The sequence below is a fragment of the Xenopus tropicalis genome, chromosome 1 (genome assembly GCF_000004195.4).
Source record: "Xenopus tropicalis strain Nigerian chromosome 1, UCB_Xtro_10.0, whole genome shotgun sequence".
NCBI classification, from domain to species: Eukaryota; Metazoa; Chordata; class Amphibia; order Anura; family Pipidae; genus Xenopus; species Xenopus tropicalis.
Genome location: NC_030677.2, coordinates 44,395,290 through 44,420,645, shown reverse-complemented (window position 1 = coordinate 44,420,645; position 25,356 = coordinate 44,395,290). Strand labels below are relative to the sequence as shown.

The following is a 25,356-nucleotide window of genomic DNA, read 5'->3' as shown; positions in this document are numbered from 1 at the left end:
AATATCTGGTTGTAATTACTGGTTGTATATATATAGTTTATGTATGTGAGTGTATAGATTGGTTAGTATAGGTTGTGTGTTTGGTTTACTCGGATGGGTTGAACTTGATGGACAATGGTCTTTTTTCAACCCTATGTAACTATGTAACTGAACTTTGGCTTCCATTTGGTATTTGTGTTTTTTAGTTTCTGGATTTCACACGTTTATACTCCAGAGCTTTCCTTGAAATGATCTCTTTAATTTGCTATATACCTACGCTGCCCACTTTTCAGGGAACTTTCCAGCTGGGAGATACCTTTAGCTGCCTTGGCCAAGCAGGGCTTTTTACCTTGGACTCCCCACACCCCCCAACCTCCCATTAACTTCCAAGTAGATTATTTTGGATTTCTTTGTGCACTAATAGTTGAAATACATCAAAGAATGAGCATTTTTATTATATTTCACTGCACATTCTGGATGAAGTGACAAATGTTTTTTGATCAGAAAACTCATATTGGGACCGAATCATTTCCATGACAAAATGTTAATTTATGGTGAATCACATGAAAGCAAATGGACAATTTGAAGAGAAGGAACTTTTCTTCTAAAAAGTTTTCTAAAAACTTTTCTTCTAACTCAGTTCCTGTTTTTTCACATAGACTTCAAACATAGGTTTGTCTTCATTGAATGGCATCTGGTTCTATGGAAATAACTGGAACTGAAGATAAGCACATATCCCAATTCCTTACATCATTTATCATTCTTTACATGAATACAAACCAAGTCTTGTTTTACTCCAGGCAAAATTTATTAGATATCTATTCAAGAAAAAAAGCAGAAAAAAGGAAGATAACACAAATACACTTGCTTGTAAGAATTTGCTGTTAATTACCTGCACGCCAGGTATTAAAAATGGATTTTATCATCAGATACAAAGTAGAAACTGTTTCTTTTTAAATAATACAAGCAATAGACACTGAAGTCTTCCATCGTAATGGCATTAAAGATAGGTGTAACTCAAAGCAAAGCTGCATGCAGTAGAACAAGTTTAAAATTCAAAGCCTTCCAAATATAAAGCTTCTTTATTTCTTCAACATGAAATACTGTATACTGCAAAAGAGATGTGTATTTTAATAGCATTTCTCTGTAACAAATAAATATATACATTTAGATACCACTGGTAAAACCAAGTTCAGTGTTTCACAAAATCTTTCATAAAAGGTTATTTTACAGGTCTGGAATATTTAGCGTGGTCAAGAGCAGAGAAAAGCTGTCAGCCTTGCACTGGCTGGCGATGCTCGCGGTTAGAAAGACTTGCTAGAAGCAGCGTAATAGGTCGGAGGCGCTGTACAAAGAAAATTAAGCAAACATATTGTATGTACAAAATACTACATAAAAAGTGAACAGTTGTGTGAAGCTAATGAAAGCAGTAAATCAGTAAACACTATTTTTAAGGTGCTAAAAAAACTAAGTTATGTATATTGGTTTTGTTGGATGCTGAATAGTTCAGAGCATTTGACCCCAGTGAAGAACCACAAACTGGTCTTGATTTAAGGGAATTCATGGCTATGAATAAGTGGTGCAAAGAGAGAACTTCTTCTTCTTAAATAGACTTGTTCATAAAGCTTGAGCTGACAGACTCTCCAGAAATCTGGCAAAGAACTTAACTTGGACAGTCTCACCAGTACTCAACTGAAGAACCTCTCTGCCTTGAAACAGTCTCATCAATACTCAACTAAAGAACCTCTTTGCCTTGGACAGTCTCACCAATACTCAAATAAAGAACTTCTCTGCCTTGGACAGTCTCACCAGTACTCAACTGAAGAACTTCTCTGCCTTGGAGAGTCTCACCAATACTTAAAGAATTTCTCTGCCCTGCCTAGATGCACCAACTCTCAGTGAGGACTACTCTGCCATGGAAAAACCCACCAATACTCAACTGAAGAACATCTTTGCTTTGGATAGACTAGCCAGTACTCAACAGAAGAACTTCTCTGCCTTGGATAGACTAGCCAGTACTAAACGGAAGGACTTCTCTGCCTTGGATAGACTAGCCAGTACTCAATGGAAGAACTTCTCTGCCTTGGATAGACTAGCCAGTACTCAACTGAAGTACTCCGCCTTGAATAGACCAGCCAGTACTCAACTGAAGTACTTCTCTGCCTTGGATAGACTAGCCAGTACTCAACTGAAGTACTTCTCTGCCTTGGATAGACTAGCCAGTACTCAACTGAAGTACTTCTCTGCCTTGGAGAGACTAGCCAGTACTCAGTCTTGGACAGACAAATCCATTACCAACTAAAGAAGTTCATATAACTTGGACAGATTTGCAGTACTCAAGCAACGAACATCATTAACCTGTATTTACAAATACTATAGCAGTCATGTCCACATAACAGAATATTAGTAGCTCTTGAGGAATGGTGCATAGCACTAATGCAGGAATGTCCAACCCACTGCCATTGCTAGTTTTAGGTCAGAACATAGACATTTGCCCTGAGCCCTCAGTCCCAGAAGGAACACTTTTATCTACAAATATACCCAGTAAAAATGATATATTATCACATGCTGTTATAACTGACAACTATTGTTCACATTTCATATACTGTAGTAGAGAGTAGAGTCCACCTTGCAGCTTCCATTTGTCTAAAGGCTCATACAGTAGGGAGCTTCAATGGCTACTTCACATTGCATATTCATTTATGTAGTTATTTGTCTCAAGCTGAGGCCCATAATATTCATTTACTGCTTGACAAGCATTTTATGTAACTCCAGCTCTGCCAGGTGCCTGCTTGTTGTAACTAATTATTTAACTTAAGTTATGAATACTTTTTCTGTTTGACATTATACCCACAGCATGCTCAGATGATTTTATACTTAACTGGCATTAAAAAATAAATAAATAAAACCAGGCAGAATTATATATGTGAATATTTAGAGCTGGTGGGTGTATTAACCACAAACATCACTAAAACTGGTGAAAAAACAAGACTAGTCATGATCATTGTGAGCCTCAGGAACATTACTGTACTACTGATTCCTCTTTCCTACTCTGGAATTAGAAGTCACAGCCTTTACTCAGTTAAGTAGTAATTGTATACTTTAAATACAGTAATACAACCTAGTGTGCATACACCTCAGTGACATGAGACTCACACGTAATTGGACCAATTACAGTCCAGCTTAGAACACTGTGTTCTATGTTTCTTCTGTTAAAGCACAAAGCAGTAGTTGGTGTCTGTGCAGTAAAGCTCAACAAATGAGTATGTGTGTATGTTACAGAAAACACAAACATGAAGTACAGTGGATATGAAAAGTCCATGTTCCTTTATTGACATGCTAATGTTGGTGAAATGACAATAAACCACTTGAGACACTTTTTCACCTTTAACAAGATCTTGTAATCAACAATAGTAGTTAACGTATGCACGTTATGCTGTAACGTATGAGCTGTGTGGCAGGCTGACAAGACAGAAGAACATAAAGAACATCTAAACCATTTTAAATTTTGCAAGAAGATTCACTCTCTGAAATCCATTTTCAATATTTGCTCTTTTCAGATTTAATAATAAAAGAAAAGTTTGATTAAAAGCCAGCGCAGCTTATTGTGTATGGAACACAGTACCTAATGCTACTGATGGTGATAGGCAACATCATGCAGACTTTCTTCATTAGAAATTGGGGCTCTGGTAAGGGTAAAAGGGAAAATGGAAAACTCCAAATATGAAGGCATTCTGGCCCTAAATCTGCTACCCTCCTCTAGAATACTGACGTTTATTATGAATTTCTCCCTAGAACACAACATGACAATAACAGGGAAACTCAACTGGGAAATGGCTTTAAAAAGCTCAGTGTAATTGATTGGTCCAGTCTTATAGAAATTGCATGCTCCAGTGAACAAAAGGAAACATTTATTGAATCAAAAAGCAAAATACATAATAAAATGACCTTACTTTTATGTATTTTGCTTTTGATGCAATAAATTGTTCCTTTTGTTCCCTTTTTGAATGTGCGGTCCCTACTGATTTTTTGATACTAAATTGGAGCCACTTAATGGCTTGACTCTAGTGCACTCACACTTTACTATAATAAACCGAGAACAGTTGCAATGTAACTGATTTTGCTATGAGTAGTCCAATAAAAAGGTGTTCTGCGTAGCTGAGACACGTATTGAAACATGTACCAAAGCAACTGGGGTGCATTTATGCAGCCAAGGCATTGAACCTTTGTTGAGCAATTCCTTTTTTTAAACAAATATAACCGACTACAAGATCATAAAGGTGAAAAAGGTCTAAATTCATCTGTATTTAATTTCAGCCATTAAAAGCTGCTGAATGAAAGCTGGTAAAAATGAATTCCCCCATCTATCTGAAATGCATCTCCCAGCATCCCCTGAGAATATCTGGCTGTGGTTGCTGCATACAGTTTTACCATTACTATATACTATTTTCTCCCAAGATAGGTCTCTCACAGAGGAGCTATATATTGAGCACGAGTAACATGTCGCCCTGTGGTTGCTGTACTGTCTCCTAGTTTCCCCACTTGTAGCCAAAGCTTGTCTGGGTAGAGGGGGAACTGGGGGATGCAGTTCATCAGGTTGCCCATCAATTTTCTAGATCTTGCAGTGATGAATAAATGCAGAGTGAATACAGAAATGAACACAAGGCAATAAAGATGACACTAAATAACTTATTTATACTGCACTATATCAGAACATGTAGCTCAGTGAACTGCTGCATTTGTCCCCTATACCGGTTTTGCACCAATAACAGCAAGGAACCAGCTTCCTCCATGATGTTATCAATACCAGGTTTGTGCTTACCTTCACACAATTGTCCTGCAGTTAAATACACCTAATGAGAACAATGTAGGAAAATATCAGTCAGGGTTAATACTTGTGCCTTGTTGGTTTGCAGTGCTAGTACCCTATATAATGATGTGTAACCCAGGCAAACATTAATATAAATGTATAAAATAAGTGCAGTGAACACACCCCAGCCTGTATAATTATACTAAACATATGCCTTATGGTTAGCTAATCCTATGCTTTAGGTCAGTAGTAAAACTGATAGGTCATCCCATTCCCTTGTCTAACCAAATTCAGTCGACATTCATATCATTTATAATCTGATATGGACAAACAAATGCTGAACCCTCTGCATCACCTGTATCCAGGTTTATAGAAGAGAAACAAGTGTCAGCCTCTTCTAGTCAGATACATCAGAAAGTACAGGCTTTACTGCCTGGCATTTATATGCCTGTTGCTAACAAAACTATGCCAGGCAATAAAGGTAGGCGCAGTATGCAGGCCACTGTAGTTTTTGATAATTTTACCAAGGAAAGGGTCAATAACCAATGCTAGGGATAATGTTTACATACAGGTTATTTTAGCAGTTGAAAAATTAAAAAGGGTTCATTTTGGGAAATCAATGATTAATTGATTATTGACATTGATTATTTATACACATTAAATAAGTACCTAAAGAATCATTGGCAAGGTTTCAATGCTTGTAATTAAAACAGCTTCTGGCATTATCAGATTGGTCTCATATAACAGCGCTGGTGGAGATATGAGGGCAGAGGCATCACCACATCTAACCAGTCTGTGCAGCCTTATATTTTAACTAACCATTAGACTAAAACTACATGTCTCTGTTCCTACAGATAACAACAAATAGCATGCCTGGCTTTGTCATTATCAATAACTGGAACCAAAAACTCTATCCAAGATGCCGGATTGTCCTGTGAAGCATTGCTAACGTGAGAGTGTAGCACCTGTTCCTCAGAGTAACATAAAAAGGCAATAAAAGGAATTGTGGAAAGCAAGGAGAGAAAATAATGAATGGAGGCGGGCTAGACTGAGCTATAGCAAGAAATGTGTCCATTGAACTCTAATACTGCTTGTTGATGTTGGCAGGCAGCAGCAGCGGGGATTACACTTGAATGGTTAGCATTCTCACATAAATGTGCAGTGTCAGGCAGCAGGAGAACAACATTTATTCACAGCCTCTTCACGTAGTTTCCGGGGAAAGTTCCAAAGAATTTAGTCCTCCTTGATGTCCCTGAAACCAGAAAAAAAATTCTCTCTCTCAAAATAGTGTAGGAAGATTCTTGTTTATAAAATGCAGGGCTTTGAGAAAGGTTTAATTTTTGGTGAATTAAGTGAAATCCATTTTTAATACTTAAAAATCTGCTATATACCACCATGATTAGAGGACCCAATGAGCATCACGCATACATCACTGCCCAACTGACCCAAACATGGCAAAGAAAGCAACATTTAGGCAAAGTACTTCCAGGTGGACAGCTTTGCTCTACAGCAACTCCTTTCCTTTGCAGAGAGTTTAATTTAAAAAAAAGTAATACATTACACCAGGGATCACCAACCTTTTAGGGCTCTGGCACACGGGGAGATTAGTCGCCCGCGGCAAAACTCCCTGTTCGCGGGCGACTAATCTCCCCGAGTTGCCTTCCCCCTGCCATCCCACCGGCGAACATGTAAGTCGCCAGCGGGATGGCAGACGCGGCGGGGCGATTTCGGGAAATCGCCGAAAAAGACTCGCCCTTATACTTGTGAGCCACATTTAAATGGAAAAAGTGTTGGGGAGCAACATAAGCATGGAAAATGTTCCTGGGGGTGCAAATAAGAACTATAATTGTCTATGAAGATTTTCATTCATCCAGGTCATGGTATATCTAGTATAAATAAATCTAAAGCAACTGGACTTTCAATGATTACCAAACAAGTCCAGTTGCTTTAGATTTATTTATACTAGATAAGAACTATAATTGCCTATTTTGTAGCCCCTATGTGGACTGGCAGCCTACAGAAGGCTCTGTTTGGCATTATGCCAGGTTTTTAATGCAACCAAAACTTGCCTCCAAGCCAGGAAACAAAATTAAGCACCTGCTTTGAGGCCACTGGGAGCAACATCCAAGGGGTTGGGGAGCAACATGTTGCTCACAAACCACTGGTTGGGGATCACTGCATTATACAAACATTTTATATGGGCACACACTATAGTTTCTTTAGTTACCCTTTAGGGAACTGGAACACAAGAACTCCAGTACAGGCTGTGTAAACTTTACCTCTCTTATACAAAGCCTTTCCAGAATCACAGTGATGTATTGTGGTTATTGGAAGGAATCCTGCTGTTGGAACTTTATAGGAAAGCTCTGCACATTACCTCTGTCAAGCCCACAATTCATATGAAAAACGTACCTACAAACCATCCATCATCACATTTTTCCATGACATCAATCACATCTCCTTCTCTCAACTCCAACTCATCTTCATTGCGTGGCATGTAGTTGTACAAGGACTGATATCTGGGAAAGAACATAAATACAGGTTAGGCCTAAAAAGACAGAAGGCTCAGAAGTGGAAATGTGAAAGAGAAACACAGAGGTAGAACATTATACAAAATATACAAACTAACAGCGTCAGTGTTATAGGATGCCACTTTCTTTTTCTTGTAATACTGGCCTTTGGGTCAGTGGGTAGGTGGAGGTGTAATATGGGGTGGGGCGCTGATGTCACAGGGCAGGGAAATGGGTGGAGTGGGCAGGGAAAAGGGCAGGGTACAGGCTGGTCTGTAAGGAGTAATCGTTTAGTGGAGAGACAGGGACGGGAGGGATTTGTAGGGTATTACACTAATTGCCCTAGCTGGTGATTTACTGGTTGGGCTGGTCAAATACAGTAGCATTATTTCATATGAGAAAAAAAGATAAAAACTTACGGTTCACCCAGGGTTTGTATATTTTCATGAGTAAACACTGGGCGCTGTTGGGAAAAAAAAAGCAGTTATAGTTAGCAGTTAGAATATAAATAAATCACAGAATAAACAATGTGTGAATGCTTTGCCAGTAGGACAATGTGTCTCAGAAGGAACTAGCAGGAAAGCAAACTAAAGCATATATACTTTGCATAGCTAAACCATTTGTGGTAAAACTCCCAGCGGACACAGGGGGCCAAAATGCATGGGATGCTGGGAGTTGTAATTCAGCTGTAGGGTCTCTGTTTACAGACAACAGAATGATCTTGGCTCTATATATTCTGCAAGTAGGTGATACACAAAGCTGCAAGGTCATTAGAGGACTTATTTTGCCCCCACTTTTTACATAAGGTCATCTTTGATTTCCCCTTGTATATTACCAGAAACACTGTATTACGCAATGCATCCAGCCATCTAATTCTAATACTTAGGGCTGCCATGTTTTCTTCTACAAAAAATACCTGCCTTTCTGACTCTTTTTCTTTCTTTCCCATCAGTAACATTGGTGGTATTAAATCTTATCTGTAGTGCCTATGTGGCGCCCCAACTTTATATAATGAAGTGTTTATCGGTAGGTTTGGGGACCTGCACTGTTGCACTTGACCATCTGTGTTAGAAAACCAGACAACAACCCAATTTCTGCATGTACCCTGACTACAGATTTAAGAAAATATTCATAATAGCATTGTAAGTAAATAAATGAAATGTAAACACAGAGCATCAGTGAAGAAGAGCTATACGGACAGCAGTCACATTTACAGAACATACAGTATTTAAGCACAATATCAGGACAGAGAGAGCACAGAAAGCCACAGTTTCCTTGCAGACAATACCATTAGCAAATGACTGGTTCCCACTCCAGGACGAGTTGATAGATACGCACAGAGAGCAAGCTTAGTGGCACGTTAACATGGGAGACTTCATACATGAGCACATACAGTGCATCGGACACATACCATCTCACAAAGGCTTACCATAATACCTTACAAGGGAAAAATTCACAAGCCTTAAGAGTACTAAAATGGTTGATTTTAGATTACAAATATCAAAGTTACACAGAAATAGTGCTTTTAATGCCTCAGGGACCTGAACAGTCACAGTAAGGTTTTTATAGGGATCTAAGGGACTGACGAGGCTCAAACAAGGATCATTTGTTCTGCCGGCTGTAAGAAGGCAAAGGTAACAGAAGAAGCCCACTCTGCTCCTGGGCATCTATTTTGGGATTTATTATCTGTCCCTAATATTCTAATCTCACTAAGCCAGAGGGCAAATGAAGGTTAGAGGAATGTTGCTTATATTTGAAACAGGCTACATACCAATCTAGAGAACTCTACTGGCTGAGTTAAATAACTGCGGTAAAATAACATTGCTGTTTAAATGCAGTTTATGGAGATGCTTAGCAAGATGCCATGATGAAATTGTGAAAACCACAGCTATAATTGTTTAATATTTCCTATATTACCAATGATACAGTCTAGTTCTGGAGCATAAAGTCGGAAAACTGCAAATGAAATCCCAGAACCATCAGAATGATTTGTCATTTTAGATCATTTAAGTATTTTATCAAAGATCTGCTAGTAGGCTCCAGTAGGCTGCAGTCTCCATCTTACTTCCTCCAAAGGGCTATATGACGCCTATTACTTTTAGCACTGTCAACGTCCTCTGACAGGCCCTAATAAGCCCAGTCCCACACTGGGTAGAAAGCTCTGCTTATTTCAGTGTAGCTTTTGACTGGCGGTGGAAAGTTTGGCACTGCAATTGACCAATGATCTCAAATTATATAAATATATATATCACTTCACATATGAACTAACCAGGTTCTTTGCCTGGTGCCATAAATAAAACTCTCCATAACCAGTACAACTCATTCTGTTTGCCCATAAGTGCTTATAAACTGTACAGAGAAACACTATAAACCTATACGAGAATCAGTAACCCTATGGAGTAGCACAAGTTTGCAGGAAATGTTTAGGGTACAGTAAACGTTTCAGAATAATGGATATAATGACCCATATATACAGGTGGTACACGTTTAATTGGAGCACATAGATCTCTAATGCTGCATCCCATTGCTTTTAATATGAAAAAATGAGCAGAAAACAGTATGAAGACACAATGGTATTGGCCCAAATGAGATTCACAGAGTGTGAAAGTATGGAACAGGAAACAATAGGGCTTATGTATTATGAATTGCAACTGTCTACTATCAGCAGGCTGTAAGTAAGTGTGTTAGGCGGATGCCACACCAGGCGTATGGCGTATATTTTCGGCAAGCTGAAAAACACTTGCCAAAAATATGCACCATATGCTCCAACCTGTGCCTGCACCCGAATGAATGGAATATGCCTCGGTGCAGGCACATGTAGCCGAAATACGCATAAAAACTCGAGACTTTCGTGTTTTTCAGCTTGCCGAAAATATACACCATACGCTTGGTGTGGCATCAGCCTTACAGATACCTTTGCATAAAGCTGGCAGTGCGACGCTGCGGTAAAAATACAACATTTTTAACTACTGCTCTCTGCCTCTATAAAGTCTCATCATAACAGTAAGTAAAACCCACATTTAAACTTGTGCTTTGCAGATTATAATAAGTTTAGTCTGTAAATGTATGTGTGTTTTATGTAAGAGAAAATATTCAGGCTTCTAAGAAAATATAGGAGTCCTATTGTTCCACTGTTCCAGCTGGTGAATAAAGCTTAATGACCCTTAAATACAGTTCTTTTCTATATCTGAATGGGTGGGTGGGTGCTGAGTGGGTAAGCTCGCTCTCCATTGTTGCCTGAGACATTCTAATTAAGGACTGCTATAGCAACATAATATTTTTAGCAAGCAGTGTATTTAGCAATTCTAGGGAACAGTGAAGACAAACAGGCTGGAATAGCCAATTTTTTTTCAGTTTTAAAGAAATACTGTCATGGGAAAATGTGTTTTTTTTCAAAACACATCAGTTAATAGAGCTTCTCCAGCATTGATTCGGGATTCTCCAGAATCCTGCATTGAAATTCATTTTTCAAAAATGTTATTTTGAACTTTCACATGGGGCTAGCCATAGTCTTCATTTCCTAGGGTGCCACAGCCATGTGACCTGTGCTCTGATAAACTTCAGTCACACTTTACTGCAGAGCTGCAAGTTGGAGTGATATCACCCCCCTCCCGGCAGCCGATCAGCAGAACAATGGGAAGGGAGCAAGATAGCAGCTCCCAGAATAAAATTTTAAATGGTAGAGTTAATTATTTGCTATGTAAACAGTGTAATTTAGAAATAAAAAGTACATCTTATAAATAACGACAGTATCCCCGGCGACTTACATGTTCGCCGGTGGGATGGCAGGGGGAAGGCAACTCGGGGAGATTAGTCGCCCGCGAGCAGGTAGTTTTGCCGCGGGCGACTAATCTCCCCGTGTACCAGAGCCCTTAAACTTGAAAAACAGTAGAATTGGTTTTCATTCAAACCAGTGCTCTGAAGTTATCAGCATTGAACACAAGTACAGATGATATAATCCTGGTCCTAAAGAGAAACAAGGGGCATGTACAAATTGTGTTTAATGTAAAGGTTACTTTCACATCTTGCCTTATCCCCTGTTCTCCCCAATGCCCTGTACAATAGCTGTGTAGGTGAGCTCAGCTGAATATATCAGGCAGTAGATCCCAGTGAAACACACTTTAAATGTTCAAAAGCTTTTTAAATGTACCCAAAGGGTATGCCCATTCTTTCAGCATAGCAGCCCTGGTTGTTCATTTAAACTGATAGAGAATTTGGGAAATATAAACCTGATGCCTACACCTAGTTTTATTGGTAGGAGAGGAAGCAACAGTGAGACAGCATCAGATCAAGATGACATGGCGGATGGACATCACTGATGAGTTTCAATGTTCTTACTATTCATTTTACAACTCCAATAGGAAACATGCTTAATAAAAGGCAGTGCGGTTGTGCAACATGGAGAGTTTGAGGTACTCTACCCTGTGTGTGATGCTGGGACTTTTCACAGGTGAATTGCAGGTTTTTCTAGACATCACCGGACTACGCGGAGGCTTACCAACAACTACTAGGTCACTTTTAAAAATTGCCTGGAAAACCACAAGAAAGTGTTCATTTTTTAATCACTTCAGATGTTCTGCATTCCTCAATATCAGCTTCACATGCAGCCTGAAACCAGCCACAAAAGCCAATGTGCAAGCACATAACACAACAAAGATTCTTAGAGAGAGTTGCAATCATGCAATGAACTCATGCACAAAAATCCCACTCCAAACCAATGGGATCATCTGCATTCCTACTTCCACAACTAGGGAGAACTAACCGAGTTGCACGTGCCTGTTACAATATAAATATTCAAGGTAGTTTTATGGCACGTTGCATGCTGTGTCATTTTATTAAAAAGAGATGACAATTATTTGTATCACAATTTAGAGAAAATATGTAGCAATGCGGAAAACTGTCTATTGTTTCTTTATGTTTTAGAGACAATACCTTCTGGTAAGGAAAGTATTACTGTGACAGAATGCATGAAACAGATAATCATTCCTATTGATTATTATTTGCATTCGTGTGCAGTTTAATACTTTTACCATCCATTCTGCAGAAAGTTTGTGTGAAGCCTACATGTTCCTACAAGAGCCTCCTAATTGCCCTCCTGTGGGAGACCCTACTGAGACCCTGCCAAAAGCACTGACAGAATCCCACCTCATCCTGCAATTATTTCTATAATCTGGGATATCAGGGGAATATCCATGCCTATGAACTATAACTGAAAAGCCATCAGCCATGGTGGAAGATAATCTCTCTCTTCAGAAAGGACCAGCCATTGCCTTGACCTATAATAGAAGATACTAGAATACAGTCATCCTGCTCAAGTGGCATTAAAACAAACATACTGCAGTATTTTACATTGTGAAGTCAAGGGTAAGAACTGCACTTATATTCATAGTGTACCACAGGTATACCCATCCAATATACTAGTGATCCCCAATCAGTGGCTCAGGAGCAACATGTTGCTCATCGTCCCCTTTGATGTTGCTGCCAGTGGCCTCAAAGTACGTGCAATTTTTACATTTCTGGCTCGGAGACAAGTTTTAGACACACAGAGACACAGTTTTACTCCAAGTAGAGCCTCCTGCAGGCCAGCATTCCATACGGGGCTACCAAATAGCCAATCACAGCACTTATGTGTGGCTCACAAGGTTTGGGATCCCTGCTATATACAGTAATCAGATTAGCACCAAACCTTTAAAAACGTTTTAGAGTTTAGGTCCTCATAGCATTTGGTTTAATAAAATGAATGAAGGTTTAGCAGGACAGTTATGTTGGTGTACTCTCCCTCTATTCTTTTACGCTTAGGTTAGTCTCAGTCTGGGAATTTTCAGGTGACATGGAAAATTAGAGAGTCCAATTCTGATAGCACAACTTATATCCTGCTTACTGTGATTTCCAGGTCAATCTCTATATGAGGATACATTATTCAGAATTTGATACAATTTGTATATACTGTGGTGCCTCAAAATGCTGCGGCCTGTGACATAACTGGTATTTAATGCAGCTGCAGAGCCAGGTCAGTATGTTCTGTTGATAAAGTATCATTAAAGGATGAACCCAATCCCTGCAGCATTTACTGTCCCTTGATATAATCACAGTCTGGCAGTTGTTATTGCTGTGAGCGGGGAGGAGCAGGCGACTGGCCGAGGTACAAGGCTCTTCCAATGCTGATAAAGCCCAGTGTTTGTTCCAAGCCAAATAGACTGACATTTGGAGTCAGACTGACTCATAGGACATTCTGATACCAGAACTAGAACATTATAAACAGGAGAGACCTCTTGCAAACACCACGGACCAAAATAACTACTAGACTAACCAGGCCATCAGGAGATTTTGGAAGGCTCATAAATCAAAAATAGATATAAAGGGATAACTGAGAAAGCAAGAGTGTCCATGGTGTTTGCATACCACATGCTAATATCATCTCTGTTAGACTAAGCCCCTCCCAGTATAAGGGGAAGTATTACAAATATTATTGAAATCATGCCATCAGCCTCAGGCAAATATTGCAACAGCTGCTCATTTAGTCTGAATTTGCCTGTTGGATGTCTACAACCACAGTTGTGGATTAATGTGTAATATATACAGCTGTATATAATATTCATTTCTATTAACACCCCCAGTCACCCTTTGTGGCTCTCTGAGCTACTTACAGTGTTCGGAAATATCAAAGCAATGAATCTGGGGAGGCACATGGATACCAAAAACAAAAATGATGCCAAATACCATAGATTAATATTGAACAGAGATGGCGTGTGCCACTTAAATCATAAATATAAATATGGTGCAATAATACCCTATACATTCCGTATCTTGTTCATAAAGTAACACTGAATAATGCAAAGGCTTGAAACATACACACCCCACTGCAATAGGCAACCTGTGCATCCCAGGTTACATGATCAGAAGTGGTGATAAAAACCTAATTTTATTTACAAGCCTCAACAGTCTTCAAAAGAAAAAAGCTCAGCTCAGTGAAAGTGAAGTAACTGTATGTAAATAGTAGTAAATAGTAGATAAAGTCCTACTGCTCCTAGGGCTCTGGCACATGGGGAGACACACACACACATCTCCATGTTCCCGGGCGACTAATCTCCCCGAAATGCCATCCCACCGGCGAAAATGTGTCGCGGGCGACTAATCTCCCTGTGTGCCAGAGCCCTAAGAGAAATTGGAGCCAGCATGGCCCTAAAGCATTATTGTGCCACACCAGAACCTCGATAATGGTGGAAAAAACACTCAAATCACTTTTTTTACAATATGGTTAAAGTGCTCTCAAGCCAAGACTAAAACAGTACCCTGTACTTGACCCTAAATAAGATATAATATATTCGTATTGGAGGTAGACCAGCCCTATTAGGTTTACTAAATGTTTAAATGATTTTTAAATAGACTTAAGGTATGGGGATCCAAATTACAGAAATACCCCTTACAGAAAACCCCAGGTCCCAAGCATTCTGGATAAAAGGTCCCATACATTTATGGGGTTACAGAAAACCCTGAGAAATGAGGAAACTTCCCGTCAAAATGTCCTACCGTTTGTAGGAAAATTAATGGATTCAGGGCAGGAATGCTCAGGGGTGATGGGGTTTTGGCATAATTTTCTGTTCCTAAACTGCCCTTTCTTTTGTGTCCACTCAGACCTGTGCCTGTGTACTGGGGACAGACGGCAGTGACATGTAGTGACAGATCAGATTCTAAATACAATGAATAAATTCTGTGTTGAAAACTTGGTAAAAAAGAAAATGTAACCATTGCATACCTATGAAAGGGTATTGTTCCCTTCTTCCAACATACCCTTCCCTTCTGAAAAACTGGGTTCACAGTTGATTAATGATATATGTTATAATGTCAGTATGTATCAATCTTAATGATGGGTTAGTGATGAAAACTGTTAATGGGCAAGCAAACTGTATATCTCTAGTGATGCACCCCATGCTTTAGTATGTACAGCTCAGCTTGTATTAGGGACATTAGCACAGATTCCATGCAGGACAGTGTTACCTTGGACCTTGGGGATTGTGACTCCTGTCTGGATGTGAATTTGGTTAAAGAAGAGGAGAACGGAGACACAGTAGGATGTGAACATACAGATTCAGATGGAGGGGTGCTGACAGCATGAAATGGATGGCTGGAAGAAAGCTGCAAAGGAAAGGGGGCAGAAAACCTTTGTTTTTCAGAAGAAACTGAGGTTTTCTTAGACATTTAAAAAAAAGACAGTCGTTAAATACATGTCAAATTAGAAGTCACGATGAGCTTTACAATACTGCTTGTGCAGCAGGTCAGGTTATGTTAATCCCTGCACATTCTAAACTGTTATCTATTCTGGGTAAGAATATCTGAAACATTTACATTAATGTATGGAATGACAAGATTAATGATTAAACCCATATGTTTCTTTCTAAAAAAAAAAACAAAACCCAGTATTTATGTCCCAATTGTGTTTAAATCTTGATCTCTTTTGGACTTGGTAATGATTTCTTAGTTTTGCTGAAGCCTTTGCCCCATGTAGTACCCACTAGCAATATAATGCCTTGTTGCACACAACCCAGCCGGCTACATAAACTAATACTGGAAGAAATGGCGGAATAATGGGGATATAAAGAGGTGAAATAAATGGTTTTAGTTAAGTAATTCTTTTTAATAATAATGCATTTATATGGTAAACAAGGCCTCATTGTCTTTTGTATAGAAAAAAGTCTCAGAGCCCAAACACTATCCTGTTAAAACAGGGTCCCATTTTACCATTGTAAGGAATTTTGCATGAACTATAAAACACAACATAAGGCTGTATAATAAAGTACAAGACAGGACAATAACAGCCGCAAGGACAGATATACAATGTAGGCGCATATGAACATCTGAGCTCCTATTACTGGTATTTTAGGGCTTTCCTCATCTCTTATTTATACATGAAACTACATAGAAGACGCACACAGAGCAATGTGATCTTTATACCTCTGTATTAGAACTGGATGGACATTCCTCATGACCTGCAATAGGATGCGTTATGCTTTTTACTGGAGCTTTTAGGTTTTCGCTGGTCCCATCTTCCTCTATGTAGAGTGCTGGAAGTTGCTCTGCATGAGGTTCGCACCTATAAAACCCTGAATCTTGACTTTTCATCTGACCCCCTTCGATGATTGACAGCAGCTCCTCACAGATTTCCTCTTCCTGGTCATCCACCAATTGCAGGTTTTTGGGCGACAGAGCGTTTGTAGCAGACTCTGTGTGGATTGGGTCAGCAGCTACTGGCTCGGATACATTAGAAAGATCAGAAGAGATTGCAGTGGCGTGTTTGCCACAGCAAAGTCCTTGTATATCTGACTGTGCCAAAAAAGTCTCTTCTTGAATGCATTTATCACTATTAGTTAAAGGCATTACAGAGGTTTCAATCTGTTGAATTATGGGACTGGAAATTACTGTATCAGGAAAGAGTGGAGGTACGGGAAGGTGGCAACTCGAAATGGTTTTGGGGGACGTTATTGGAACAAAATGTCCTTCTTCAATTCGGGGAGTGAAATTACTTGAACTAAATGGTTCGGGCTGGATTACAGTTAATGGCAAAGAGCTAGGCTTCTCTGCACTGGAAAGAAATTGGTCAGGAAAAGGCGGTAGGGTTGGGGCAGGTGTAGTTGATGGTGAAAAGCCAACAGTCAAATTTAACCATTCGCTGGTGACAGCATCTAATTTCCCCTTACTAGTGTCTGTACAGGAAGCTGAGTCAGGCCTTAGAGTAAGGGGTGGAGTACGTAGCCTCTTAGTTGCAGCCGACTTTAGAGATAAGGAAAAAAGTTTAAGAGACACAGCAGGAAAAAAACTATACTGAATGTCAGAGAAGGCAAAACATTTCATTGTACAGGTACGCATGCCAAAATAATACCAGCACATGGAATCAGGTAAGCAAAATAGGGGTAGAACTTCACTGCCTCCACTGTGGGTGCTACTGGTTGTCCATCTATTATCTAAGGTAGGCTATTGATCTCCTATATGGTTTAGTAATTGTGCTTTTGTACCTACAACTGCAGCTAAAAGTCCATTGGTTTTTATACCTAGTATCATATAAGAATTAAGTCACATAGCCTACTCAGGGGGCTCCATGCATATAAAGGAAAGAATACACTGAGTTGTATATAAGGGTTACTTTTAATCACTCTCAATCTATATTACTCCCCCTAACTGCTACACACTGGGATTTACTTGTCTGTGCTGAGAGTGCCATGGCCATCCTACTAAAGCTAGTATGTAAACTGGTCATACCAATTGCCCCCAGTCAGCTTCCATTTTAGTAAAGACCACTAATATTACTAAAAATTGGACCCAGCCCTTATTCAAAAGAAACTATAGGGTAAACCCTTATTAAATGCTGTATCAAAATATACTTGTGCTGTGAGAAGAAAAAAAAAGCCATGGGAGAGGGAAAGGAATGTGTGTTGTGGACCAACTGACTCTGTATAAAAGCATCAAATAAATATCAATAAAAAGATGAGCCTCCTTTATGTGATATCACATTGGTATGAGAGGCACACAGGTTACTAATGGCTGTACATTACTGCCACAATGCAGTAATAAACATATTCTCTACATATACAGTAGCACATATAGGGGGCAACCAAGTCATATTCTCTGTGGTGCTCTTCCTTGCTTGACCAATCAAAGCTAACCAGTTGACTCATACAGCATGGGGGGCATCACATCATGTTTTTGAATAAGTTCATTATATATTATTTGTTAAATTGTAAAACTATCTACAACCCCATTCTAACTGGCCTAGTGACAAATCCTTTAGCAAAGTTACGTAGCACATTCCTAGTTATGGCATAGAGCAGGCAACTGCTCAGCTTTAAGCGCTTAATACCTTGGAAAATGACTAATAATTTAGGATACTGAAGCCAGACATGGAGCCATTCAGATGTTAAAAACTACGACTCCCACCATCCCCTGCTGAAGGGCCACAAAAGCATGAAGGTTTCAATGATGTCCCTCTGAAGTGATGTGGGGGTGATTAACTGTATAAAAATAGCTGCTCACAATTTACCCCCAAACATAGTTGTGAACTGATGACAGATATGTACAGACAGTGTCTATTTCTAGCAAAGTGACATCCTAGTGATTCAAGTGTTGATGAAGACTCACAGAAATCTTTTTCTAGCCACGGCAGGTGACTGGGATACCAGATACCGCTTGTGTTTACACATGAACCATGGCTTCCTATTTACAAAGATAGTGGGGGTCTGACATCAGCTCTGATTCTTTTTGTCTGCAACAGCGCTTATTAACTGCAGTTTTAACATTTTTAGAAGGCCTAGCATTTTTGCCTGACATTATGATGGGTATCCCCTGCTGTCAATCACACTCATACGTTCCCTGATCACGCACATCGGCTCGGAATAACCTACTGCTCTGCTCCCAGGCCTCGTTATGTAAGTACTGCGAATTCACTTCTTTCCTTCACTGGGGCTCATTTACTAACGTCTGTAGCACCTGCTTCACATTGGTGAATTCTTTTTATCACACTGGTTTACTAAGGTTGATTCATAGGAAAACTCCACTGTTTGGACCACATTTCCCTAAAGGCTCACCGCTAGCACGGACACCCCATCACAGCTACATATGTAGGGTTGCCACCTGTCTGGTTTTGACCTGGAAAGCCCGGTTTTTGGAAGGACTCTGTGAGATTGAGGGAGCAATCAGCCAATCGCCTTGTCATAGCCCTGCCCCTCCGTCATCACCACCTGCCTACGTTACGTCAATGTCCCACCCAGTGCCACACACCCCAGTCTGGTGTGGGAAAAGGTGGCAAGCCTATACATATGAAGGAGATACTCATGTTTTATATAGCAGCAGCAAGTTACTCAGTGCTTTTATTCCAATCAGGTATAAAAAGGCTCTTACAAAAATATAACAAAAAAATGTGTTATAATGGGTAATTTAAAAATAATGGGAAGGACTCATGGATAAAGAGTACAATAACACTAACAACTAGACCATTGTGCTAAATGGGGGCATTTCTACATGATTCTACAGTAAATACCTCCCTTGTTCCTGCATTACATACAGCTTTTGGCAGATAAGAGGCCTATAAGTAGTAGCCATAGTGCATTAATAAGCATAGTACAAATATGCAATAATGAGATGAGCCCAGCAATATTGCATTGCTGGGCTCATCTCATTACAAAGTAGATAAATGTATTCAATGTTTATTTGACTTTGCAACCCCCAGAGATTCCATATACATTTCAGGTATATCCACATTCCACTGACTTGATATGTACTTGGAATTAATCCTTCTATATGATATCATGAATACAAAATGCGACTTAGGTGGCTTAACCTGCACTGCATATAACTGAGACATAATTGTTGTCAGCATATCCCCCTGCACTGGCCATCAGCTGCCCCAACAGAACCACACATCTGTGCCCCGTATGTTAAATTGTGTACTTTAGTGCACACCCTTAGCTGAAGACCATAGCTGGCAGAGCTTCGCTATGTGTGGTAAAGCTTAATGATATTCCTATAAAGCCTTACATAGGCATGTCCACATGTTGACTACCAGTTCAATACATTTTTATCTATATTTTAGGTTAGGATTAATAAATACATTAGGTTTCCTTAAGCAAGCTCCAACCCAACATTAATGTCTGCTAAAATCCTTTCCAAAATGATACAGACAATATCCATTCATTATATATAATCACAACACCGTATAGTACATCAGTCTTGCTAGCTATACAAAGGTCATATTCTTGCAGATGCATTTCTCTTCACAACTACAATTTACATAAGTGATATCCAAAAGGAAGTCAGCCAACACTTGCAGGAACAGCCAGAGATCTCAGGTTCTGAGCTGTGATGCTCAGAAAGCCAACTAGGGAATTCCTAGCTAGCACAGATTAAGGCAGGGAGCTCTGGTTGCCATGAACTGGAATTAATGTGTTTTTTTAACCACAGCTGTTGCTGAAGATAGCTATGTACATCAGGAAGAACATGTTCAATAAATAACATGCCAATTTATGTCATTGTGATATATAATATAGAAATTGTTCCAAGTGGCTTTGAGTATAATTGTCTTAAGAAGGATTTCTACATGCAGAAGCAGACCCAGCACCATAGTTAAATGCAGTATCATTGTGAACATCTTAAATTCCCTCTACGCCAAAAATTCCCAGAAATCCAGCTCAATTGTGGCAGCCAAATAGTGGTATAAAACTATGCCCAGGTTAATAAACCTCAATTGTGTCCATCAAAAATGGCCATAAAACAGAAAAAGACAGAAGAGGGAGACAAAAAATTTAAAAAACTATAAACGCTGAATAATGAAAGCCAATAGTAAAGTGGCTAGGGATAAGCTATTCTATAACATACAAAAAGTTAACCCAAAGGTGAAAAACCCCTTTAAAGGCGAAGGAAAGTCATTTTGGCATTTTACTGCCAATAGATTTGCCACATTAGTGCCACCTAGAATGTTATATTTATTCTGCAGAAAGCTTTATCATACCTAAGTAAAGAGCTCTATAAGCTTTCTCTGTTTGTTTAAGATTGCAGCTGCCATTTTAGCTTGGTGTTCATAGCTTCCTTTGCAGTCTAGCCCTTATAGCTCAGATCACACATTCCTAAGGGTGGGGGGAGTAAGTTTTATGAATTCTTATGGGAGGGGGGAGCAGGAGAAGGGAGAGGGGAGAGATCTGGGCACGTGTCGATCAAGTTTAATTTAATTTTTCAGATAATGCTTAATTAATGTCTAGTTAATCAATGGGAAGGTAAAAAGCTGTCACTCAAAATCCTGACCCCAAAAGATCAACTTGACTTGTTCCTGGTTCAACAATATATGAGTGTGAGTATTAATGCCAATTCTATTTTCTATATTGTAAGTACTAGGCCAACCAGGAATTCTCCTTCTCATGCTGCCAAATGAATTTCTGCACCAAGTGCCATCTAGAAAGACTCGAGTGCATGCCCCCTGTTTACTGCATACCCCCTTGTGATCCTTATCAGAGTACCTACAAATGTGATTATTTTTCTCTACCGCAATACAAAATATGCAGCTGTTTTGAATGCAAAAAATGGATAGCATAATAGCTTATTAAACACCAGAGCACAAATAGATGTTTGATCATCACCAGCCACTTATCCAGTGTTCCAATGGCTGTGCTTCTAGTAATGGGAGCAATGGCAGCAGCCAAGATGTTGCATGAAAGCTCAGACAAAAGACCTTTTCTAACCAAAGGAATGTTATCTGAGACAGGGCAAATGCCACCAAAAGCAAAGGCTTTGCTCTATAATTAACTAGTAATACAAGGTTCCTTACCGTGGCAGGACTTGAATTGTGCATCCTGTCTATTGAAGTGCTCTGAGGTCCTGGACAATGGGAGGAATCCCCAGCACTTTTGGACGGACCCTTTTTTAAGATCTCCACATAGGCCACAGGGAAGATTCCCTGCCTTTTAGTCCCCACAATTTTACCTTCATACCAGTTTTGGTCAACTTGCTTAAGAAGCAAAACTCTATCACCCTGGGGGAAAAAAAGATATAAGTCACAGGTTGCACCTATACTGAATGCATAATGCATCGAGCAGTGCTAAGAAAGAAAGGGACCCACAGGTTAGAAAAAGCTAAATCTGCTAACTAAAGGGATAGGTCCATTTTGTGGCCCTAAGGATGCTGGGATGTGCCGGCTGCAGAGCCAATGGCTGGTGTCTGACCTATTAATTTTTATTCTTAATAGCGGAGAACCTACTGTAAGTTATTTCACTGTTATAAGGCAACAGATACACATGAACAATAAGAATAGTGGATAAAATTACCTTTTTGAGTGAAAGCTCCACGTTTGTGTCAGCAGTAAAATTGTATTTAGCCACTGCCTCTCCGATCTCTCGGGCCTGTGCTGGAGGAGGGGGGCGCGCTGGCTGTAATTTTTCTGTCAGGGTCATTTTCTACAACAGAAAGATTAATAAATATATATCTAATTTACGGTGAATGCTTGATAGTCATAAAATAAATGGAAAGAAAGGACTACAAACCTCAACATATGAAACTGGAAATATCCCTATTCTCCCATGGTGCTCCCCTTCGTACCAGTTCTTGTCTATTTTCCTGAGGATATAGACTGTATCTCCTTTACTGAAAGACAGTTCTCTGCAGGAAAATAAGGTGCAAACATTTCATATGCTGTAAAAGCTCAATAAAATGATAGGGGGTCATTTATTTACCTAATAACAGTGCAATAACCCATGGCAGTCAATCACACGTCAGACAGCTGCCAGAGAAGATCAATCACTGGTTGATATGGGTAACTGTCCAGTTACAAATTAGCCCAGTGCTAGTAAATAAGTGCATGAAACCTGGATATACTGAACTGAATCTGTCTCATTCAATTCTGTTTGCTATTCGCAATATGTGCATCTGGGAAGGCCTTCTATAAAAATGGTAAATCCCACCATTATCATAATCAGGCTAGGGGAATATATTTATAAAGTATATATTTTTTCTATATAGGCACCCAAGAGCCACCAGCCATAAAGCTGCAGCCCTAGGTGCCTATGTAGATCATTTGTCCCTGGACAGGGGGGTTTGTAGAGTGGATCTGTCATGCTCAGTTGCATCATTTACAACACAATATACAATCCTGTTTGGATATAGAGCAGGATCTGAGAGAATGTGATCCCAAGATACTTCTCTGGGTCTCTGGTTTTTAATAAAGGAACAATTCTTAACCTCTTTTTCTCAAAATCTGACTTGCTTTCCATAAGCAACACACAGCCCCACCCAGTTCTATAATCACTACAGAAATGACTATGAATGTTACATGTCCTGCTCTACACATTTTTACTTCTGTCTCCAGAAAATGTTTCAGAGCACTTGCCCTGGGCCTCTGGATCACAGGCAGTTCCTCTGGCCAGAAAATGCCTCACTTAGATTGCAAATGCTATAAGTAGGGCCTAATAATTCCTGTGTCTCTTAACACACAGCAATTAGTCTTTGTAATAGATTTCTTTTTTATTTATTGCGAGATTTGTTTCCCTTGTCTGTACCATTAAAGGTACCATTAACAGTAACACCAAAAAATGAAAATATATCCACGTAATTAAACTAATAATGTACTGCTGCCCTGCACTGGTAAAAGTTGTGTGTTTGCTTAATAAAGACTACTATAGTTTTATAAATACCCTGCTGTTTAGCCATTGGGGCAGCCGTTCAAAAGGAGAAATGGAACAGGTTACATAGCAGATAACAGATAAACAGAATACAATTGTGCTTTATCTGTTATCTGCTATGTAACCTGTGCCTTTTCTCCTTTTTTCCAGCTTGAATGGCTGCCCCCACGGCTACACAGCAGCTTATTTATATAAACTATAGTAGTGTTCATGAAGCATACACAACAGTTTTACCAGTGCAGGGCAATAGTATTTAATTACATAAAACTCTTTTATTAATTGGTGTTACTGTTCCTTTAATGAACAAAGGTACAGCTCTGCAGAAACAAGTATTATATAACTAAAGACACACTGGTAACAGTAACAATACAAATTATTATTTTTCTGTATAATAATTGTGTAATATAAGCACTTCTGGGATATCCTGTGGCTGCAAGGTATAGTACTGTACCGTATAGTCAAAAAGACACTAATTTAGAAGTGGCCGAGATTTCTCTGCGGATTGACAGTACTTGCACAGCCTCTGGTAGTAATTATTAGGCCAATAAAGAGCAGAAATATAGCATAAGCACCCACCCAACCACACTAGAACTTACTTTGGAGTCTGTGCTTTGAAGTCATACACAGCTCGAGCAGGCTTACCATAGAAACAAAAGACAAATACTGCAATTAGTATTACATTTGTCATCAATTATATTTACTAAAACTTGAGTATTCATTTGATCAAAACAGCACATTCTTCTTTTGGGCAGACACATAGCTTCCCCACACTGGTTGTCCCAAGGACCCCACTGACAGCGTCTTTCTTTACTTTGGTTTCAGATATTAAAACATACTAAAAAGCATCTAAGCTGTTCATCTTCTGATCGTGTTGGGCCATCTTTTGAGTGTCAGTGACACTGCACGCGCTCAGTGTGCTCTGGGCTGCTGTTGAAGAGCAAATCACCAAAAAATAGCAGAAAGTGAGACTACACCTGCCACAGATGCTAAAAGGCTCATTAATAATCCCATTTGAAGCAGAATGTTGCAGTGTTATGTAAATCTGAAATCATTACTAATAAGCCTTGTACAGTAAACGTTAAGCTGTATATATTCTGAGCCTGAGCAACTCTGCGGCACTGCATGGGAAGTGTAGAGGGGTGGGTGGGGCATTAAACACACAACTGTGGATCACATACCTCTCTCTCTTGGGCACCCCTTCTTGCGACACTTCGGGTAACATTAGTGAAAGCAGAGGAATAGCTGCGGGGAGACTCTGGATCAGCTGGGAAATTAAGCAAAAATATCTTAGAAATGAGTAAAGCACAGCAACAGCATGGATGTTTTACCTAACAGAGGATGTCTTATTGATGGAGATAGATTTACAAGTATTAAATTAAAAAGATATCTCTCTGAAAAATGGGCATCTAAATTATTATTTTCAAAGAATGGCATCACTGCAGAAGCTTCTGCCACAAAATAGCACTGCTGCTCGTCTTATTGCTGCACTGGCATTCATGGCATTCCTCACAAGTGAACTCATTGCTGGCTTTACTGGGAGCAAGGCAACAGCAGCTAAACAGCACAGGGTAATAAAGTATCCTGGATATGTAATATAAACAGGAAGGCTATTCCTTTGCTCTATTTTGGAAATACTTTGCAAACTGGCATTATACAAAAGTGAGATGTATATACAGTGCAATGGTTGGAAGGCATGCATGAAATGGTGAAGGAATATGGCTTGAGTACAATAGAGGCAGGCTATAGGGAACACAAGGATCTGGGGTGCAGGAACTGCAGAAGCAACACATTACATGGAGGGATATGGGACACTGCTACCTTATCAGCTTACAGATGCCTTTAATGAGGGAGATAAAAAGGGTATTGTCATTCATATAAACATGCACCCAAACTGTAGTGCATACTT

At 39.5% G+C, this 25,356-nt stretch overlaps 1 protein-coding gene across 19 annotated transcripts in view; it reads right to left on the bottom strand.

The window, feature by feature from the left end:
• Positions 1-765: 765 nt before the first annotated feature.
• sorbs2 (sorbin and SH3 domain containing 2) overlaps positions 766-25,356 on the bottom strand; it is a 158,190-nt gene continuing 133,599 nt past the window's right edge. For 13 of the 19 annotated variants that reach the window (XM_031896090.1, XM_031896094.1, XM_031896103.1 and 10 more), the window contains 11 exons: positions 24,629-24,714; positions 24,047-24,087; positions 22,317-22,431; positions 22,101-22,229; positions 21,605-21,808; positions 16,252-17,067; positions 15,298-15,435; positions 11,721-11,828; positions 7,719-7,762; positions 7,202-7,308; positions 766-6,041 (listed from right to left, as the gene is read on the bottom strand). In XM_031896090.1, coding sequence (XP_031751950.1) covers positions 5,980-6,041; positions 7,202-7,308; positions 7,719-7,762; positions 11,721-11,828; positions 15,298-15,435; positions 16,252-17,067; positions 21,605-21,808; positions 22,101-22,229; positions 22,317-22,431; positions 24,047-24,087; positions 24,629-24,714 — 1,850 coding nt within the window. In that variant the 3' untranslated portion in view covers positions 766-5,979. 19 annotated transcript variants of the gene reach the window in all.